The sequence below is a fragment of the Equus asinus genome, chromosome 3 (genome assembly GCF_041296235.1).
Source record: "Equus asinus isolate D_3611 breed Donkey chromosome 3, EquAss-T2T_v2, whole genome shotgun sequence".
Classification (NCBI taxonomy): Eukaryota; Metazoa; Chordata; class Mammalia; order Perissodactyla; family Equidae; genus Equus; species Equus asinus.
In genome coordinates, this window is record NC_091792.1 from 61,044,401 (window position 1) to 61,059,796 (window position 15,396).

Below are 15,396 nucleotides of genomic sequence, written 5' to 3' on the forward strand. Positions count from 1 at the left end.
CTTATTATAAAGAAGGAAAAAGTAGAACTAAAATATATGGAACCCCATGTATGGTACCAAGTGTCTTAGATATGTTTTATTTATTTAGTTCCCAGACCGGGTATTATTACTATGCCCATTTCGCAAATGAGGAAATTGAGGCTCAGACAGCTTGAGCAACTTGCCCAGTCACCCCACCAGTGGGGGGTAGAGAGGGACTTTGAACCCACTACCTGATGCTTTGCTCATTCTACTCGCTGCCTCTCCACAGTGGTGGGGAGACAGATGATGAAACAAGCACAACGCCGTGTGTAGGTGCTGTGCAAGGAGACACTCTTGGTGGGGGTGTCACCCAACCTGCAGGGATCGGGGGCAAAGGCTAAGCTGAGCCTGAAGAATGATGGGGTGGGAAGAGTGGTTCTAGGGGAGGGGACAAAGACCCAATGTGGCTGCCATGGGGGCGAGAGGCTCAGAATGGGAGAGCAAGGGTGGGGAGAGCAGGAGCCAAGAGTTTCCTGTTGTGCCTTTGAAAGGTTTGAAGAAGGGGAGAGACCTGCCCATCGGCCTCTTGCATGTGGGACCAGGTGTAGAGTGGGAGGGGAGACAGGGAGGAGGCTGGCCAAGAGGCCGAGCTGTGGGGTGAGAGGTGACTTTGGGCATGCTAATCCAGGCCTGTCTTTCCAGGCCTGTCTCTTCTGCTCTTGCTTTCGGGCACAGAATTCCTTTCTTCCTTTCCTGAGTGTAGTTTCCAAGCCCCGCTCACATCTGGGATGCAGTTTATGAGGTGTGGGGGGTGATCAGCCTCTCCTTCCACAAAGTGCCCAGAGGCACTCATCTCTTCAGGGGCTGAACTGGAACTGCATCTTAGTCTGTCCAGGCTACGACAACAAAGTACCACAGCCTAGGTGGCCTAAACTATAGACATTTAATTCTTACAGTCTGGAGGCTAGAAGTCTGGGTACGGGCATGGCCAGGAGAGGGCCCTCTTCCAGGTCACAGATTTCTCACTATGTCCTCACATGGTGGAAGGGACAAAGGAGCTCTCTGGGGTCTCTCTTATAAGAGCACAAATCCCATCACAAGGGCTCCACCCTCATGACCTAATCACCTCCCGAAGGCCCACTTCCTAATACCATCACATTAGGGGTTAGGATTTCAAAATATGAATTTGCAGGGGGACACAAACATTCAGACCCCAGCAGGTTAGAACCCAGAGCCTCTGAGGACAGATCTGGGGGCCCTTCAGAATGCACCACCTGGTCCTTCCCAAAGGCCAGCCTTCTCAGTGAAGATGGCACTTGGGCCTAGGACCTTCCAAGTTTGAAAATCAAAGACTGTTTCATATATGTAGAACTTGACGCTTGCTGTAGAAGACGGATTGTCCCTGGTGGGGCCTGAAGTGCCTCCTCCTCTCTGCCCTAGCTCTGGGGCTCTACTCTGATTTTCCCTCCCAGCAGACGGGGGCTCCAGGGAGACCATAAGAGCCCCTTGGAGGAGCCCAGACAGACAGACAAATCATCTCCTGCCCAGGGGATGGAAGCCTTGGTGCCCTCTCACCCACCCACACGCCAGGCTGGGGGCATCCAAGAGAACCCTGAACCAGCCTGGCACCTACACTGGCCCAAGGCTAGAGGCTGCAGAGCACATGACAGCCATGAATGTGGCCTCTGCTTTCCAGACACTGACCTGCTGCCTCCACAGTAGAGACCTCCAAGAAACATGTTCCAGCCTCATCTGAGTCGACAGCTTTCCCTGGAAATCAATTCACAAACACAGTTTGGTTTTAGGGGTGTTTGAAAAGATTTTTTAAAATATTTTCCCCAGAATCTAAAGTTACCATCCAGCAGCACATTTCAATGACACCGCTCGCTTTCTTTCCTATCAGCATTTTTCTGGCTCTCTCTCAGAGACCAAACCCAAGATCAAATAATGAATAGTATTTTATCCAGGCTTCTAATCAGTGTTATGTTCCTATATGACACTGATTAAAACAATAAGCTGGACCTTTCAGTTCAGTTGAATAAATCATGTGACATGTTACAAAAACTATTTCCAAGGTCCAAGAATTAAGTCTCACAGAGAACGGACCGTCTTCTGTCCCTTCACGCACGGCTGAGAAAATGGCCTGGATTGGGTACCCGGTCTCTCTCCAACATCAGTCAGAGATAATTGTAGTTGTTGGGCTGGGCTAGCTTCGAGACAAGCCTCAGAAATAGAGACGAGACAAAATGTCCTTGATCACCTTGGGATTTTTTCTGTCTGCCCTGATCTGTGCTGATGAGGACACTCTCCAATTCCGCTCCTTCGTTCCTCTCTGGTTGGTCCCTGGGCACTGGGATTTCTCTTCGGCAAGCTTTAAAGACACATTCGGAAATCTCTGCGGCACATATGCTTTCAGATTTTCACAGGGTCATGTCTCAAGCCACTGTCACTGTCTTGTTTCTCCCAACTAAGAGAATAGAAGTTTTCACAGGCAGAATCCTCCAGAAAACGAAGAGCTAGAGAATAGAAGCAAAGCGGATCAGGCATTGGGCTCTGGGGAAGACTTTGGTGGGAAGAGAAGGGTCTGTGTGACAGCCCATGCATCTGCGCTCAGCCTCGGAGGCAGAGGCTGCAGCGGGTAAAGGTGGCACCTGTGGAAGAGCTGCTCCTTGTGCTCCTGATGGTCTCATATTTATATGTCCTTCATTTTTTTTTAACTCCTAAAATCTTCAGGACATTTTTGACCCGTAGATATCAGACTCCAGAAAGTATTCAAGCAGATCCCATTGGCAGCTAGGAAGAAAGGCATTTGCCGCCCTGGAAAGCCAAGAGATCATTCAGTATCTCGGACGGAGCAGGTGAACACAGAGCATGAGGACAAAGGATGCTGAGGAAAGAAATCAAGTTCTCCAGGTTTCCACAGGAATGCTGCTTCTCCCAAATGCTGCAGGGGTTGTGGCAAAGGACACAGTGCTCGCTCTCCTTGCCAGTCGGTCTGAGCCCCTCCTTCTGTGGCCGCTGTTCCTCTAACCCTCCTCGGAGATGCCTTCAGCCTCCCAGACCACTCCGCCTCCTTCAGGATCTAGTCAGTTCCCAGTGCTACTCAAGTAAAGAACGTATCACACAGATCCCTGATGGTCCAGGATGGGTCCCCAGTAGCCAATGCCTGCAGCCACACTTGCTGCAGTAGGGTGACCAACCATCCCTGTTTGCCTGGGACTGAAGAGCTTTCCAGGATGTGGGACTTTGAGGGGTAAAACCAGGAAGGTCCTGGGCAAACCAGGTTTGGGTGATCACCCCAAATTTGCAGCTTTTGTCGTTTTTAAATTGTGGTAAAATACACATACGATAAAATTTACCATTTTAGCCATTTTGAAGTGTATAATTCATTAAGTACATTCACGTTATTGTGCAACTATCACTGCCATCCATCACCAGAACTTTCTCATCTTCCCAAACTGAAACTCTGTCCCCACACTCACTCCCCACTCCCCCTCCCCCTGCCCCTGGCAACCACCATTCTACTTTCTGTCTCTATGAGTTTGACCCCTCCAGGAGCCTCAAATACATGGAATCATACAGTATTTGTCCTTTTGAGACTGGCTTATTTCACTTAGCATAATGCACTCAAGCTTCATCCATGTTGTAGGATGTGTCAGAATTTCCTTCCTTTTTAAGGCTATAATAATATTGCATTGTGTGGATATACCACATTGTTTATCCATTCATCCATCAGCGGACGCTGGGGTTGCTTCCACCTTTTGGCTGTTGTGAATACGGCTGCTATGAACAGGGGTGTGCAAGTATCTGTTCAGGTCCCTGATTACAATTCTTGTGGATATAGGCCCACAAATGGGATTGCTAGATCATATCGTAATTCTGTGTTTAATTTTTTGAGGAACCACCATACTGTCCTCCACATCATTTTACTGCAGCCTTGTTTTTATTCCACTCTGCCCAGAGGGAGGAGTCAGCCCCTTTTCCAGCTCCCCAGGAGATCTCTAGTGCCCCAGGAGACCCGGCTAAAGAGACCCCACAGCAAACCCCTGACACAGTCATAGTAACTGTTTCTGTCCTCTGAATTTCCTCGGCTCTCCATCCTCCCGGGTTTCCTCCCTTGCCCCTCCCCCCAGAGCCTCCTGTGTCCTCTCCCCCAGGGTCCTCACCACCCCCCATCTTGCCAAGCAAAGCTGAGGAAACCTCCTCCTCTTGCAGAGCAGTTTAATTACTTCCTTGAATTACTTAATCCCGCCCTTGGGGATTCACCTTCTACCTTAAGAAACAACCGGACTCTCCTAAGAGGCGTTCTTGTCTGATTCAACCAAACTCAAAGAAACAAACTACAGCCAAGCACAGACCACAAGCACAGCTACTGCAATGAGGCCCTGATGTCTGCTACCCCCTTCGTGTGCTCCTCACCCGTGGGAACACACCCTTCTCTACAATGCTGAGTCTCCCCCTTCACCAAACACTCTGCCCTAATTACAGGATTGCCGGAATTACAGGCCGCACCTCTGAGAACCTGCAAACGCTTTTATCCCACAAGGGCAACAGGCCACCCTGGGAGGGAGGATTGGGAATCCGCACGTCCTACATTTGAGCCTTTGCCAGGGGGAGCATTAAACTCCTGTTGATAGCTGAGTCCCTGGGCCAGGTTTTAGGGCCAGCGTCCCTGTCTCTAATAAAAGCTTAAAAGTGGGAGGACCTGGCCAGTTTCCCCACTCGGAACCCTGGCTTGAAGAGAAAGAACGTAAATGGTGAACTTCTTCCCTTTATTTGACCAGCATTGTTCAGCTTGTATGGCATATTACTTATTATCTAATTTGCTTCTCACAGTCCTTAGAATAGGCCTTTTCTGTGGAAGAAGAGACAGCAGTTCTAGGAGTGTGAGTGACTTGCCCAAAGCTGCACGCCTAGCAAGGAGTGGCGTTCGGCTTGAACTCACATTCTAACTCCAAAGCAGTGGCTTTCCCACTTCTGCTGCCTCGGGGACCCACCCCACTTCCGGGTAGATAGGAGCTATGGAGAAGCCACCAGCTCTGGGCTGTCAGACCCCAGGTGTGACCCAAGTGCCCCCAGCACAAGCTGGCTGATCCTGGGTAGTTCTTTAACTTCTCTGGGTCAGTTTCCTCATCCATAAAACAGATCAAGATACATATCATCTAGAGTTGTGGAAGATGCAGTGAAACATTGTGTGTAAAGTGCATCTGACAGGGTGTGCCAGATGACAGGAGTGTGTTGTCATCGCCGACCCAGTGTCCTCGTGGCAGAAAAAAGAGAAGAGGGAAGGAGGAACTCCCTGTCCAAGCGGGACTCTCCTCTCCTAACCGCATCACAGCCCTCTGCGGGAACCGCGTTTTTCTGACTTACTCTAAACACGCTCAGCAAAGACAGACCTTAATTCAAACTTCCCAAAAAGGTTCCACTTATAAAAAGCCTCTTAGCTGTATGAACCTTGAGGACATTGTGCAAAGTGACATTAACCAGGCACAAAAAAACAAATACTGTATGATTCCACTTCGATGAGGTATCTAGAGTAGTCAGAGTCATAGAGGCGGAGTAGACTGGAGGTGGCCGGGGGCTCGGGGAGGAGGGAACAGGGAGCTGGTGTTCAATGGGGACAGCATTTCAGTTTGGGAAGATGCCTAAGTTCGGGGGATGGATGGTGGTGATGGTTGCACAACAGTGTGATTGCGTTTAATGCCATTCAACTGTGCACTTCCAAATGGTTAAGACGGCAAATTTTAGGTTAAATGTGTTGTACCACAACTGAAAAAAAATCTGTGAAAAAAAAGCCTCTTAGCCCTGCGCATTTTGCTCAGGTTTCTTTGGAGGCTGTGAGAACTCGTTCCTATATGGATTTGACTTAATTATAGCAGAGTTACCTATTAAGCAAGGACTCAAATTAAGGTTTAAGGTGTAAAGTCACCCTTGGAAATCCCTGTGTGGCCCACAGAGTAGGTGAGAATAGAGCCAACACCGCTGGTTTTCCTTGTAGCGCTGTAACAAACACTGTTTTCTTTGAGTGTCAGATGAAGTAGTTGATTCAGGGCTCAGAACAAAATATATATTCCTAGGGAGTCCTAAGGCAGGATGCTCACACTATGAGATGCCCTCAGAGCCAAGGCCTTCTGAGGAAGCAGCGGGGTCCCAGCCCCCTGCTCATGTTCCTTTGGGGCAGGAACAAATAGAATGACCAGCATCACCATCCCTATGGAAAATGTGGTTTTACTTCTTTTGCAGAGTTGAATGCATCCAACAAGCAGGGTGAGAGGTGGCTCCACCGAGGTAGCCTGTGTCCAGTCAAAGGAAACTGGACATGGGCCTCACTCTCACCCCTTCCAGCTGGCTCTGATGGCCGTCAAAGCCTAAATTGTTCTCTGACATTTGAGTGGGTCTATTGGCATAGAAAAATAGCCCCCTCTCCACACCAAGTACCCACTGTAGGCTGCATCTCACAGATACTCCCAGACACCTTCTCAAACCTGCAATTCGCCAACTTTAAAGGACTTTCTTGAGACCTGAGATCCAATTCCTGAGGCCAAAGTTCAAATCTAAACCATAGGGTGACTAGCTTTCAAAGAGATCTATCTTCAAATTACAGAATACTCCAAAGGGAGGTAGTTTGAGCAAAACTCCCAGAAAACCATATTAAATAAAGCAGTGGGTGTGAGCTGCATTGCCTTTCAGACAAATTTGACCCTTATCTCCTTTAAAATGGCTTTGGCAGCACCCAGCCCAGTTCCAGGCATGACCAGGGACTCCAAATAAATGAATGAATGACTAACTGCCCTGTGGCTAGCCTGCCATCATTAATTTGGTGCTATTCTCAATCAATAGAATTTCTGATTGCCAGTAAAGTAACATTATGTCCAAGCGTTGAGAAGCAAACTAATGAACTCGAGGCTGTGAATTTTCATCCCAATTTTTCCCTTAAATACTTTGCTCATCCCCAAGCAAGACTTTCTATCATGATTTTTCTCATCTGTAAAATTGGGATAAAAGACATCTGTAGAAGCACATAAAAAATAAGAGAGGAAAAAAAGAACAACGAAATGCTTCCTGGTGAAGTTGCTTATTTCTCCACCCTGCAATGCACTCCATTCCATACCTGAATGGCGGGAGGGGAGCGGGGAGTGAGAACATTTGCATTAATTTTCATAACCACATGGAGGGGCCCTCTGGGATCTCATGGTTGACTTTTTCTAAATCAGTTTGGCTCCAAGCACCAGGTGAATGACACAGCTGAGCATGAAGACACAAAAATACTAAAACAATGACCACTTGCAAGCATCGGCAGAGTAAACGGCAAGGAGAAATTGGATCTCATGTCTGGTAGGGCCAGCTGGTGTCCTGTCTTAGTGACGAAGCGTTGTTATTGGAAAACGCTCTGCACTAGGAGCCTGAAGAGATTCCGTGAGCTCCGAAGCCCATGTCTGCCACAGCAACTCATTGAAACTCTTCCAGCTTGTAAAACATTCAACCAAACTGCCCTGCTGGTAACTCAGGGCGAGCTGTGCAGGTCCGACAAGGTTAACATGCAGATGGATTTTGGAAACTGTAAATGTTAGACCAGGTGAGGCATTATTACCACATCCCTTCTTCAACAGGAAACATTGAGGCACTAAAAGTATCATGAACCTTCTAGTAGGTCCCTGAGCACAGAGCTAGCTCCATACCCCACATTCCAACTCTACCCAAAGAGGGAGAAGAACTTAGTTGTCAGTAGTTTGGGTTCTGGAGTCTCATTTTCTGGGTTCCTAATCCCGGCTCTGCCATGTATGAGCTTTGTGACTTGACACAGTGACTTGCTTTGCTGTGTCTCCATCTCTTCATCTATAAATTGTGGATGATGGTAATGTTACTTCACAGAGTTGTAGCAGAGATAGACTGTTGCATGTTAATATGGACTGAATGTTTGTGAAACCTTAACCCCCAATATGATGGTATTTGGAAGTGGGGTCTTTGGGAGGGGATTAGATTTTGAGGTCATGAGGGTTGGGCACCCATGATGGGATTAGTGTCCTTTTAAAAAGAGAGAGAGACCAGAGCTTTCTCTCTCTATCCTATGAGGACACAGTGAAAAGGTGGCTGTCTGCAAGTCAGAAAGAGGGAACTGAATCGGCCTTGATCTTGGACTTCCTAACCTCCAGAACTGTGAAAAATATCCCTTATTTAAGCCACCTTGTCTGCAGTATTTTGTGTGGCAACCCAAACCCCTTCCCCAATCACATTTCTTCCATCCTGCGCAGAGGTTTGGTATTTGTTTGGTATTTGGTATCTGAGTTTGGTATTTGTCATTCCCATGCATTCTTTATACTCTTACTCCATCTGTGTACAATGAGACTGAGCTGGAAATACCTGAGAGCCAGGACTGACTGCACCTCTTCCAGAGGATTTAGACAGTGTCCAGCCTAGCACAAAGTATAGTTTGGCAAGCACGTCCTCATTTGTCACCTCACTGTGTTTCTTTTCACCTCTTTGAGCTGGGAACCTGCTGATATCTCCAGGTGGGTCAATCGATGAGGCAAGCCGTTAGTTAGGTCTCCTATTAACAGGTCTGTGCTTATCAGGGAGTATGGAGCTGCAGCCCCCCTCACCCAGCTTGGCGCTGATGCCTCCTCCTCCTCCCTTCCAGACGGAGATGCGGCTGCAGGACCAGCAGCTGGCCAGACAGCTCATGCGCCTGCGCAGTGACATCAACAAGCTGAAGATCGAGCAGACGTGCGACCTCCACAGGAGGATGCTCAATGACGCCACCTACGAGCTGGAGGAGCGGGACGAGCTATCTGACCTCTTCTGCGACTCCCCACTTGCCTCCTCCTTCAGTCTCTCCACGCCGCTCAAGCTCATTGGAGTCACCAAGATGAACATCAACTCCCGGAGGTTCTCTCTCTGCTGAGAAGCCCTAGAAGGGGCAGAGGAGCCAGAACAGAGGGTTTGGGAGGTGGGGAGGGGGCATGGGAAGGGTGTTGAGGCCGAGTTATCCCAAGTGGGTCTCCCCAGAGGCAGGGCTTCCCTGCAACTGTGAACCGTGGGCCCCCAGGACCCGTCAGCAGGTGCTCTCTCAGGGGCCCCAGCTGTGGAGCTCGATGCCCCCATGACTGGCTCTTGCTTAATCCCCAAAGCGTTCTGCAGAAGGGCCACTCCACCCAGATGTTCGGTGAGGCCTGTGTTCCCAGCACAACACGTCGGTCCTCCCCTCAGTGATCCACATTCCTGTTTCCCGGAGACACTGGTGCTATGAACTGGGATCCCACGGGGCCCCCCCAAAAGCTGTGATTTTTGCAGAAGGCTTCCTTAAGGGCACTGAGCCCCCAGGAAGAGGTGATTAGATATGTCTGACAGGGACCCACCAGAAAAGGAATAACAAAGTGCAGCTTAGGGACACAGGCCCCACAGCTGGCAGGCAGTGCCCCGCTGAGTGGGAGGTCCGGGCTGCCATCAGTCTTTACCTTGGCACTACAGGTGCTGTGTAAATGGTTTCTAGCGTGTGCCAGGACACACCAGTGTAGCGTGGGTGGAGCAAGCACAGATGCGCTCTGTTGCCTGCCCTGGCCACATGCACCAGTCCAGTCTCCAAAGAGCCCCTCTGCCGCCACCCCAAAACCCCGGGGAGTGCCTAGGAGACCATGGGCGACTGAACGAGGCAGGTCGTCAGTGAGTTTCCCATGACAGGATGCCCCCAGGGGGCCAGCAGAGGCCTCCTGGTGGACTCCAACTGTGTCACCTACATCAACTTCTTGCCCTCCCCAGAAAGACTCCAGGGAGCCAAGATGCTGGCCCTGAGCCTCCTCTGAGATTCTGTGCCTGACTTCAAAGACTAATTTTAACTGAGTCAGACTGTTACTAACCTGTTGCTAACTTGTTAATAACTTTGATTTTTGTCCAAATGGTGAACCAGTTGGGTAGGTCAAGTACAAAGGTTCAGGATTTGGTTTTAAAAGTTTCTTCCTAATGACAAGTGTGACATCAGCAAGGTGAGGACTGAGGCCTCCACAGCTTAGGGAAGTTAAACTGGTAGAAGGCTATGTGGAAGAGGATCCCCCGCCAGCTGGGGAGTTTGACCTTTGACGTCATCTAGTCAAGCCTCCCATTCATAAAGGAGTAAAGTGAAGCCAGGGAAGGAGAATGACTTCCCTCAGGTTACACAGCTCTTTAGTAGCTGTAGAAGATTGATGTGTGGAATCATTACTAATAATGCCTAGACAGATCATGTATCAGTGAACTTGAACCCCAAAGATGGTCCTACTCTTTTGCCAAATCCACAAACTGCCAACCCCTCGTCTCTCCACTTCATTCAGCCCTTGTGCACACCTCCCACTTTGCAATTCAGAATATTGGGGCCAAACTCAGAGCAATGCCTGGCCGGCGGGCCCACAGCATGTGTATTGCCAATCACAAGCCTGTGGGGCAAGGAAGGCATCCTGCTGCTCTGCCTTTCATGGTTCATCTTCCTGTGTAACCTCAGTGAGGCCCACGCACACTCACATTCACACCATGACCCACCTTGGGAAACGTTGCTTTTCTTTTGTGGGCCGGAAGTGGGAGGATGCAAATGAATGGTCCCTCGTCAGACAGAAAAGAACTGGTCTCTCCCTTGTGATTTCAAAGAGCCAGGGGTTTATGCTTCCTTCAAAGGAAGTATAACCACATAGCCAAGATTTGTTTTCAGCCCGACTCTGACCAGTGACAGAAGTCTGAGGCCCACAGGACTCTTCCACAGAGAAGAGCTCCATGGAAGGCCAGGCCTCTCAGGCCTCTTCCCCCTCAGGCAGGAAAGGAGGGAGCTTTTCTCTACCCGGTGACGTCCCTCCTCAGGGATTAGGTACAGCGCCGCCAAGTCCTGCTGAGGCTCCTTCCAGACGAGTCCTCGAGGCTGTGGGATATCAGGCTGCCCTACTACGCACGCTCACCACTCACTCTATAGAGACACATGCATACACATACTCAAACCCTCACAGGAAAGCTCACTCCATATTCTGACAGAGATGCCAAACTGATTTTTTTCTTTTCTAGAAATTATTACAGTAACTGAAAAAGTTGGATTCACCTAAAGCTGAATGATTTAGTTGAATTTCGTCAACCCAATTGAATTGGAGTCAACTGGGCGATTTAGTTGTTCAGTTAACCTAATGCTTCCTTCCTTTCTCTGTGTTCTGAAAGGAAAGTGAGGTCAAGACACACCTTTTTGGGCAGGTTAGATGTCTCAGCTATTTTGCTTAGTCCATCCTAAGAGAATTTTATTTGGGGATAAGGAAGGAGGAGAAAGAGGAGGGGATCCAAGAAGAGCATAGGAGGGGAGAGAGAGCTGTGTTTTCTTACTCGTCGTCTAGTGTCTGTTAGCTCCCTTGTCTCCACAGTGAACACAAACAACTAACCAAGTCGATTCAGCTTTGTGAAGTCCCTGCTTTGTGTGGGTCAAGAGATGTCTGTGAGTTGGCTGCAACCTAACCCTCCTTGCCAGCTCCCCAGGGCAACCTTCTGGCTTACCACATGTATACAATACTGTTTCCAGTTTTACTCATTATCTACCCCTCTCTCTGCCATCCCCAAGGTCCCCTGGGTGTAAAGCGTGAAGTCTCCATTGACACTGCTGCCGCGTAATGTCTGATGCCTTCGTGGGCTCGGCAGTGATCACAGAGGCCCGGAGAGCTGGGCAGGCTTCACACGGCCTGACCAACCCCTCGCCTCCTCCCTGTAGCAATACCAAGTGCTATTACATAATCGATAAACAGTTTATAATTTTATTTTTTATGATTATTTGTTTCTATATTGCTGTTAGAAAAAGTGAAATAAAAATGTTTCAAAAGAAGATATCTATATAAAGAGAAGTTTATTTCCTTTTACCTTGTTCTTGTGACAGCTCACACAGGGCCAAGCACTTAATGGAAAGAAAGAGAGAGGGAAGGAGGGGAGGAGGGTGGGAGGAGAGGAAGAGAGAAGAGGATGGAAGGAAAGGAGGAAGGGAGGGAGGGAGAAAGACAGAAAGAAAAGGAAAGAAAGACTTGAGCAATCAACCCTCGAATGGAGGTGTGGGAGGAAGGCATGGACTCACTCTAGTCACGCTTCCTCCTTTATCAAGGCTTCCTCCAAGGAGGGCTGCTTGGTGGTGGCTGCCATCAGGAGCTTCCCAGCGTGGGCTAAGTGAGCTTAAGATGCAGAGTGAAGAGACGCAGCCATTATTCCTGTAAATCCATTCTCTCCTACAACAGCCCCTTCCAAAGGTGGCTCTGACTGGATTCAGGATATCTGGGCCCACCTCAAGCAACGCCTGGACAGTGGACCCACAGGACATGTCTGTCACGTCACAATTCCCTCGTGGAAGGATGGCGCTTAGCACTACCGCGCTCTGAGCAGAGCTAGTGCCTTAAACTTTTTCAGCCTCAGCATCCAGTCTGAGTGAGAATCACCTGGGCACCCATTGCAAGTGCATGTGCCCAGGAAAACCCCTGGGATCTACCTCAGGGACTGGGTGTGTAGCTGTGACATGGGGCCCAGGAATCTACCCCGGGAGACTGACACGGTGGTTCCAGACACTTCCAGAAATCTTCAAGAGGACAAAGCGGGTAAGGGAAGGCATTGTTTTGAGCGCTTCTATCAGTGTTATCAGGAGAGGCCCATTCGGAGGATCAAAACACATGTTAGAAATTCCATCTTGTGGAAGAACGGATGAAGAGGGGCTCCCTGGCAGTCCCTTGAGGTTATATCACCTGCCTACACCCAGAGGATGAGTGACGAGGATCTGTTTCCTGCGAAGAGCCCATGGTGTAAACTGGCCACATGGAGTCTGTGTTATGAGGTGAGGGGTGGAATGGGCACGTGGAAACCCGCCATCGCCATAGGCCGTGTGGTTCAGAGGGACTGAGGAAGCACGGGGCCTTCCCACCCCTGCAGATGGGACCACACAGACACTTTTTTAGCCCAAAGGGAAACTGCTCTAATTCGGCCTCCAAACAAATTAAATAATTTTAAGTGCCACAGAGAATATAAAATGTGACAACAGCCTCGTGTGTGGGAGGGGCTGCTTTTACCCCCGGTCAGGGAAGGCTGCTCCGAGAAGGTGCTATTTCAGCTGAAACTGCAGCCATGCAATCAGGAGAAAGTGTGTTCTGGATAGATAACTGAGGCCCCAGATTCTGAGGCAGGAAGGAGCATGATCTGCAGGGCAGCAGGAGGGCAGGGATGCGGTGGGAGGGGAGCTGCAGAGACGGGCCAATCATGTCAGCCTCGTGGGTCAGAGTAGGGAGTCTGGGTTTTATTTAGGTTGTGCACAAAGTGTCTTGAGCTTTTTGACCAGGGGAATGATATAGGATCTGATTTAAATGTTAGCAAGACCTATGTAGAAAGTACAGGGGAGTGGGGCAAGAGTGGGTGGAGTCCACAAGAGGAATTAGGAGGCCATTACAGTGGACATGGGAGTGATGTGGATGTGGATAGCAACTGTGGAGGGGGCAACAAATAGTCTGATTTGGGATTTACTTTGGGATGTACTTTGGAGGTCAAGCCAACAGGACACACTGATAGGTTGGATGTAGGGTGGGAAGGAAATGGAAGAATTAAGGATGGGCTTCTGGCCAGCAGCGGGATGGAGAGGGGACCATTTACTGAGATGGAGAGAGTTTGAGGGGAGCATGATTAGGGGCAGAGGGGCAGCATGAGCAGTTCTGTCTTAGCCATGTTACATTTAAACGTCTATTAGACATCCAAGTAGGGGTGAGTAGGTGCTTGGATAAAAGGACCTGGACTCCAGGGAAGGGCCGATGTTGGAGACATATATTTGGGTGTTTGGATGATATTAAAAGCACTGTACTTGGATAAACTCCTCTCGGAGTAGGGTGTAGACATAGAAGAGAAGGATGCTCCAACATCTGGAGGTTTGATAGAGAAGGAGGAACCGTCAGAGGAGACTGAGAAAGAACAGCTAGGAAAGCAGAAGGGAAACCAGATGAGGGGTGTCGGGGAGTCTTAAGAAAAGAGAGTCGTCAGTATCAAATGCTGCTGAGAAATCGAGGAGGAAACAGACAGGGAGATAATGGGCTTCAGCACGGTGGAGCTCATTCGGTCATTCCTTTCACTGTAATAGCCATTTCAGTCCAGAGGTGAGGACAGAAGGCCAGTTGTGTGGGTCAAGAGGAAAATGGAAGGTGAAGAAATGCAGGTGGCAAAGAGAGACCACTCTTTCAGGTCAGCTTGCCATAAAGGGAGCAGAGAAATAGGAGCTGGACAAAGACACAAAGTCGAGAAAATGATTTTTTGTTTTCTTGAAACAACATGTAATAAAATAAATGTATAATAAAGTAGCATTTATAGTAATAATGTTAATAATAAAAACATACAATAAAGGTATTGGCATCTAAGATATGCCAATGGGAGTGATCTGTTAGAGAGGGAGAATTTGACAGTGCAGGAGAGAGAAGAGCGTGATTCCTGTGAAGTTCTGGGGAAGGAGAGAGGGCACCGGAGCCAAACTGTAAGTGGAGAGGTTGGGCTGGGCGAGGAGCAAGGACCCTTCTTCCACCGAAGCAAGAGGGAAGGCAGGGGTTTGGCTGAAGATGCGTGAGTTAGGGCAATCTCTGGTGGGAAGAGGAGGAGAGTCCAAGTGGATGCTTCCTGTTTTTTCTATGAAATAGGAGAGTGACTTGGTGGGGGTGGAATATTGGAGGTTTGAGAAGAAAGAAGTTTTGAAATAATTATCTCAGAGAATGGGCATGTTAATTTATTAGCAAAGGGTAGTCGAATCTTCTGACGGTGTCGGTTGCCCATTTGAAGCTTGTGGGCATACATGTGAAGCGAATCTGGTGAATGCGATTGAGTGTCTTTTTTCCCCAGCAATGGTTGGCTGTCCCAGTGCAGACACAGGCCAGGCAGAGAGTGGAGAGGGCATGTGCCAGGCAGGGTCGCTGGAGGATGGGGAAGGCAAAAGTCAAAGTGTTTTGCAAAGGAGCAATCATAGTGTTGGACCAAGGAATCCAAGTGGAGTAACGAGGGAAGAGGGGACATAGGGAAATGGGGTTGGGGGTGACAGCAGTGTTAGAGTGGGGGGGGGGTCTGTGGCTGGAGTTAGTGCCATCTGGGAACTGCTGGGTGAGAGTCCAGAGGAAGAGAGAGTAAGTAGAAGGCGATGATCAGAGTTTGGGGGGAGTGGAAGTGACATTTTGAAGTCAGTGCAGGTTCTTTGTTCAGAGACACAGCCTGATGCTACATTCACTGCCTAGTGGCCCCAGCCAAGTGTGTGCCTCATGGACTGGTGACGTCAGTCACAACTGTGGTCTCCAGGGCCTCCCGCAGATCTTATCTATCTTATTTAGAAAGGGGTTTGAACTCAGTTGACTAGATTCCCTTTGGCTTCTCAGCAAGAGCAGAAGCATCTCCCCCTTCCTGATTCGTTCTGTCAGCTCCCCAAAGTCTGTGGTCTCGATGGTGGGGGAAGAA

At 49.1% G+C, this 15,396-nt stretch overlaps 1 protein-coding gene across 2 annotated transcripts in view; it reads left to right on the forward strand.

Annotated features, from left to right (window-relative positions):
• Positions 1 to 11,776, forward strand: part of FAM167A (family with sequence similarity 167 member A) — a 41,202-nt gene extending 29,426 nt beyond the window's left edge. For both annotated transcript variants that reach the window (XM_070505099.1, XM_044766919.2), the window contains one exon: positions 8,600 to 11,776. In XM_070505099.1, coding sequence (XP_070361200.1) covers positions 8,600 to 8,863 — 264 coding nt within the window. In that variant the 3' untranslated portion in view covers positions 8,864 to 11,776. The remainder of the gene's footprint in view (positions 1 to 8,599) is intronic.
• Positions 11,777 to 15,396: the final 3,620 nt, after the last annotated feature.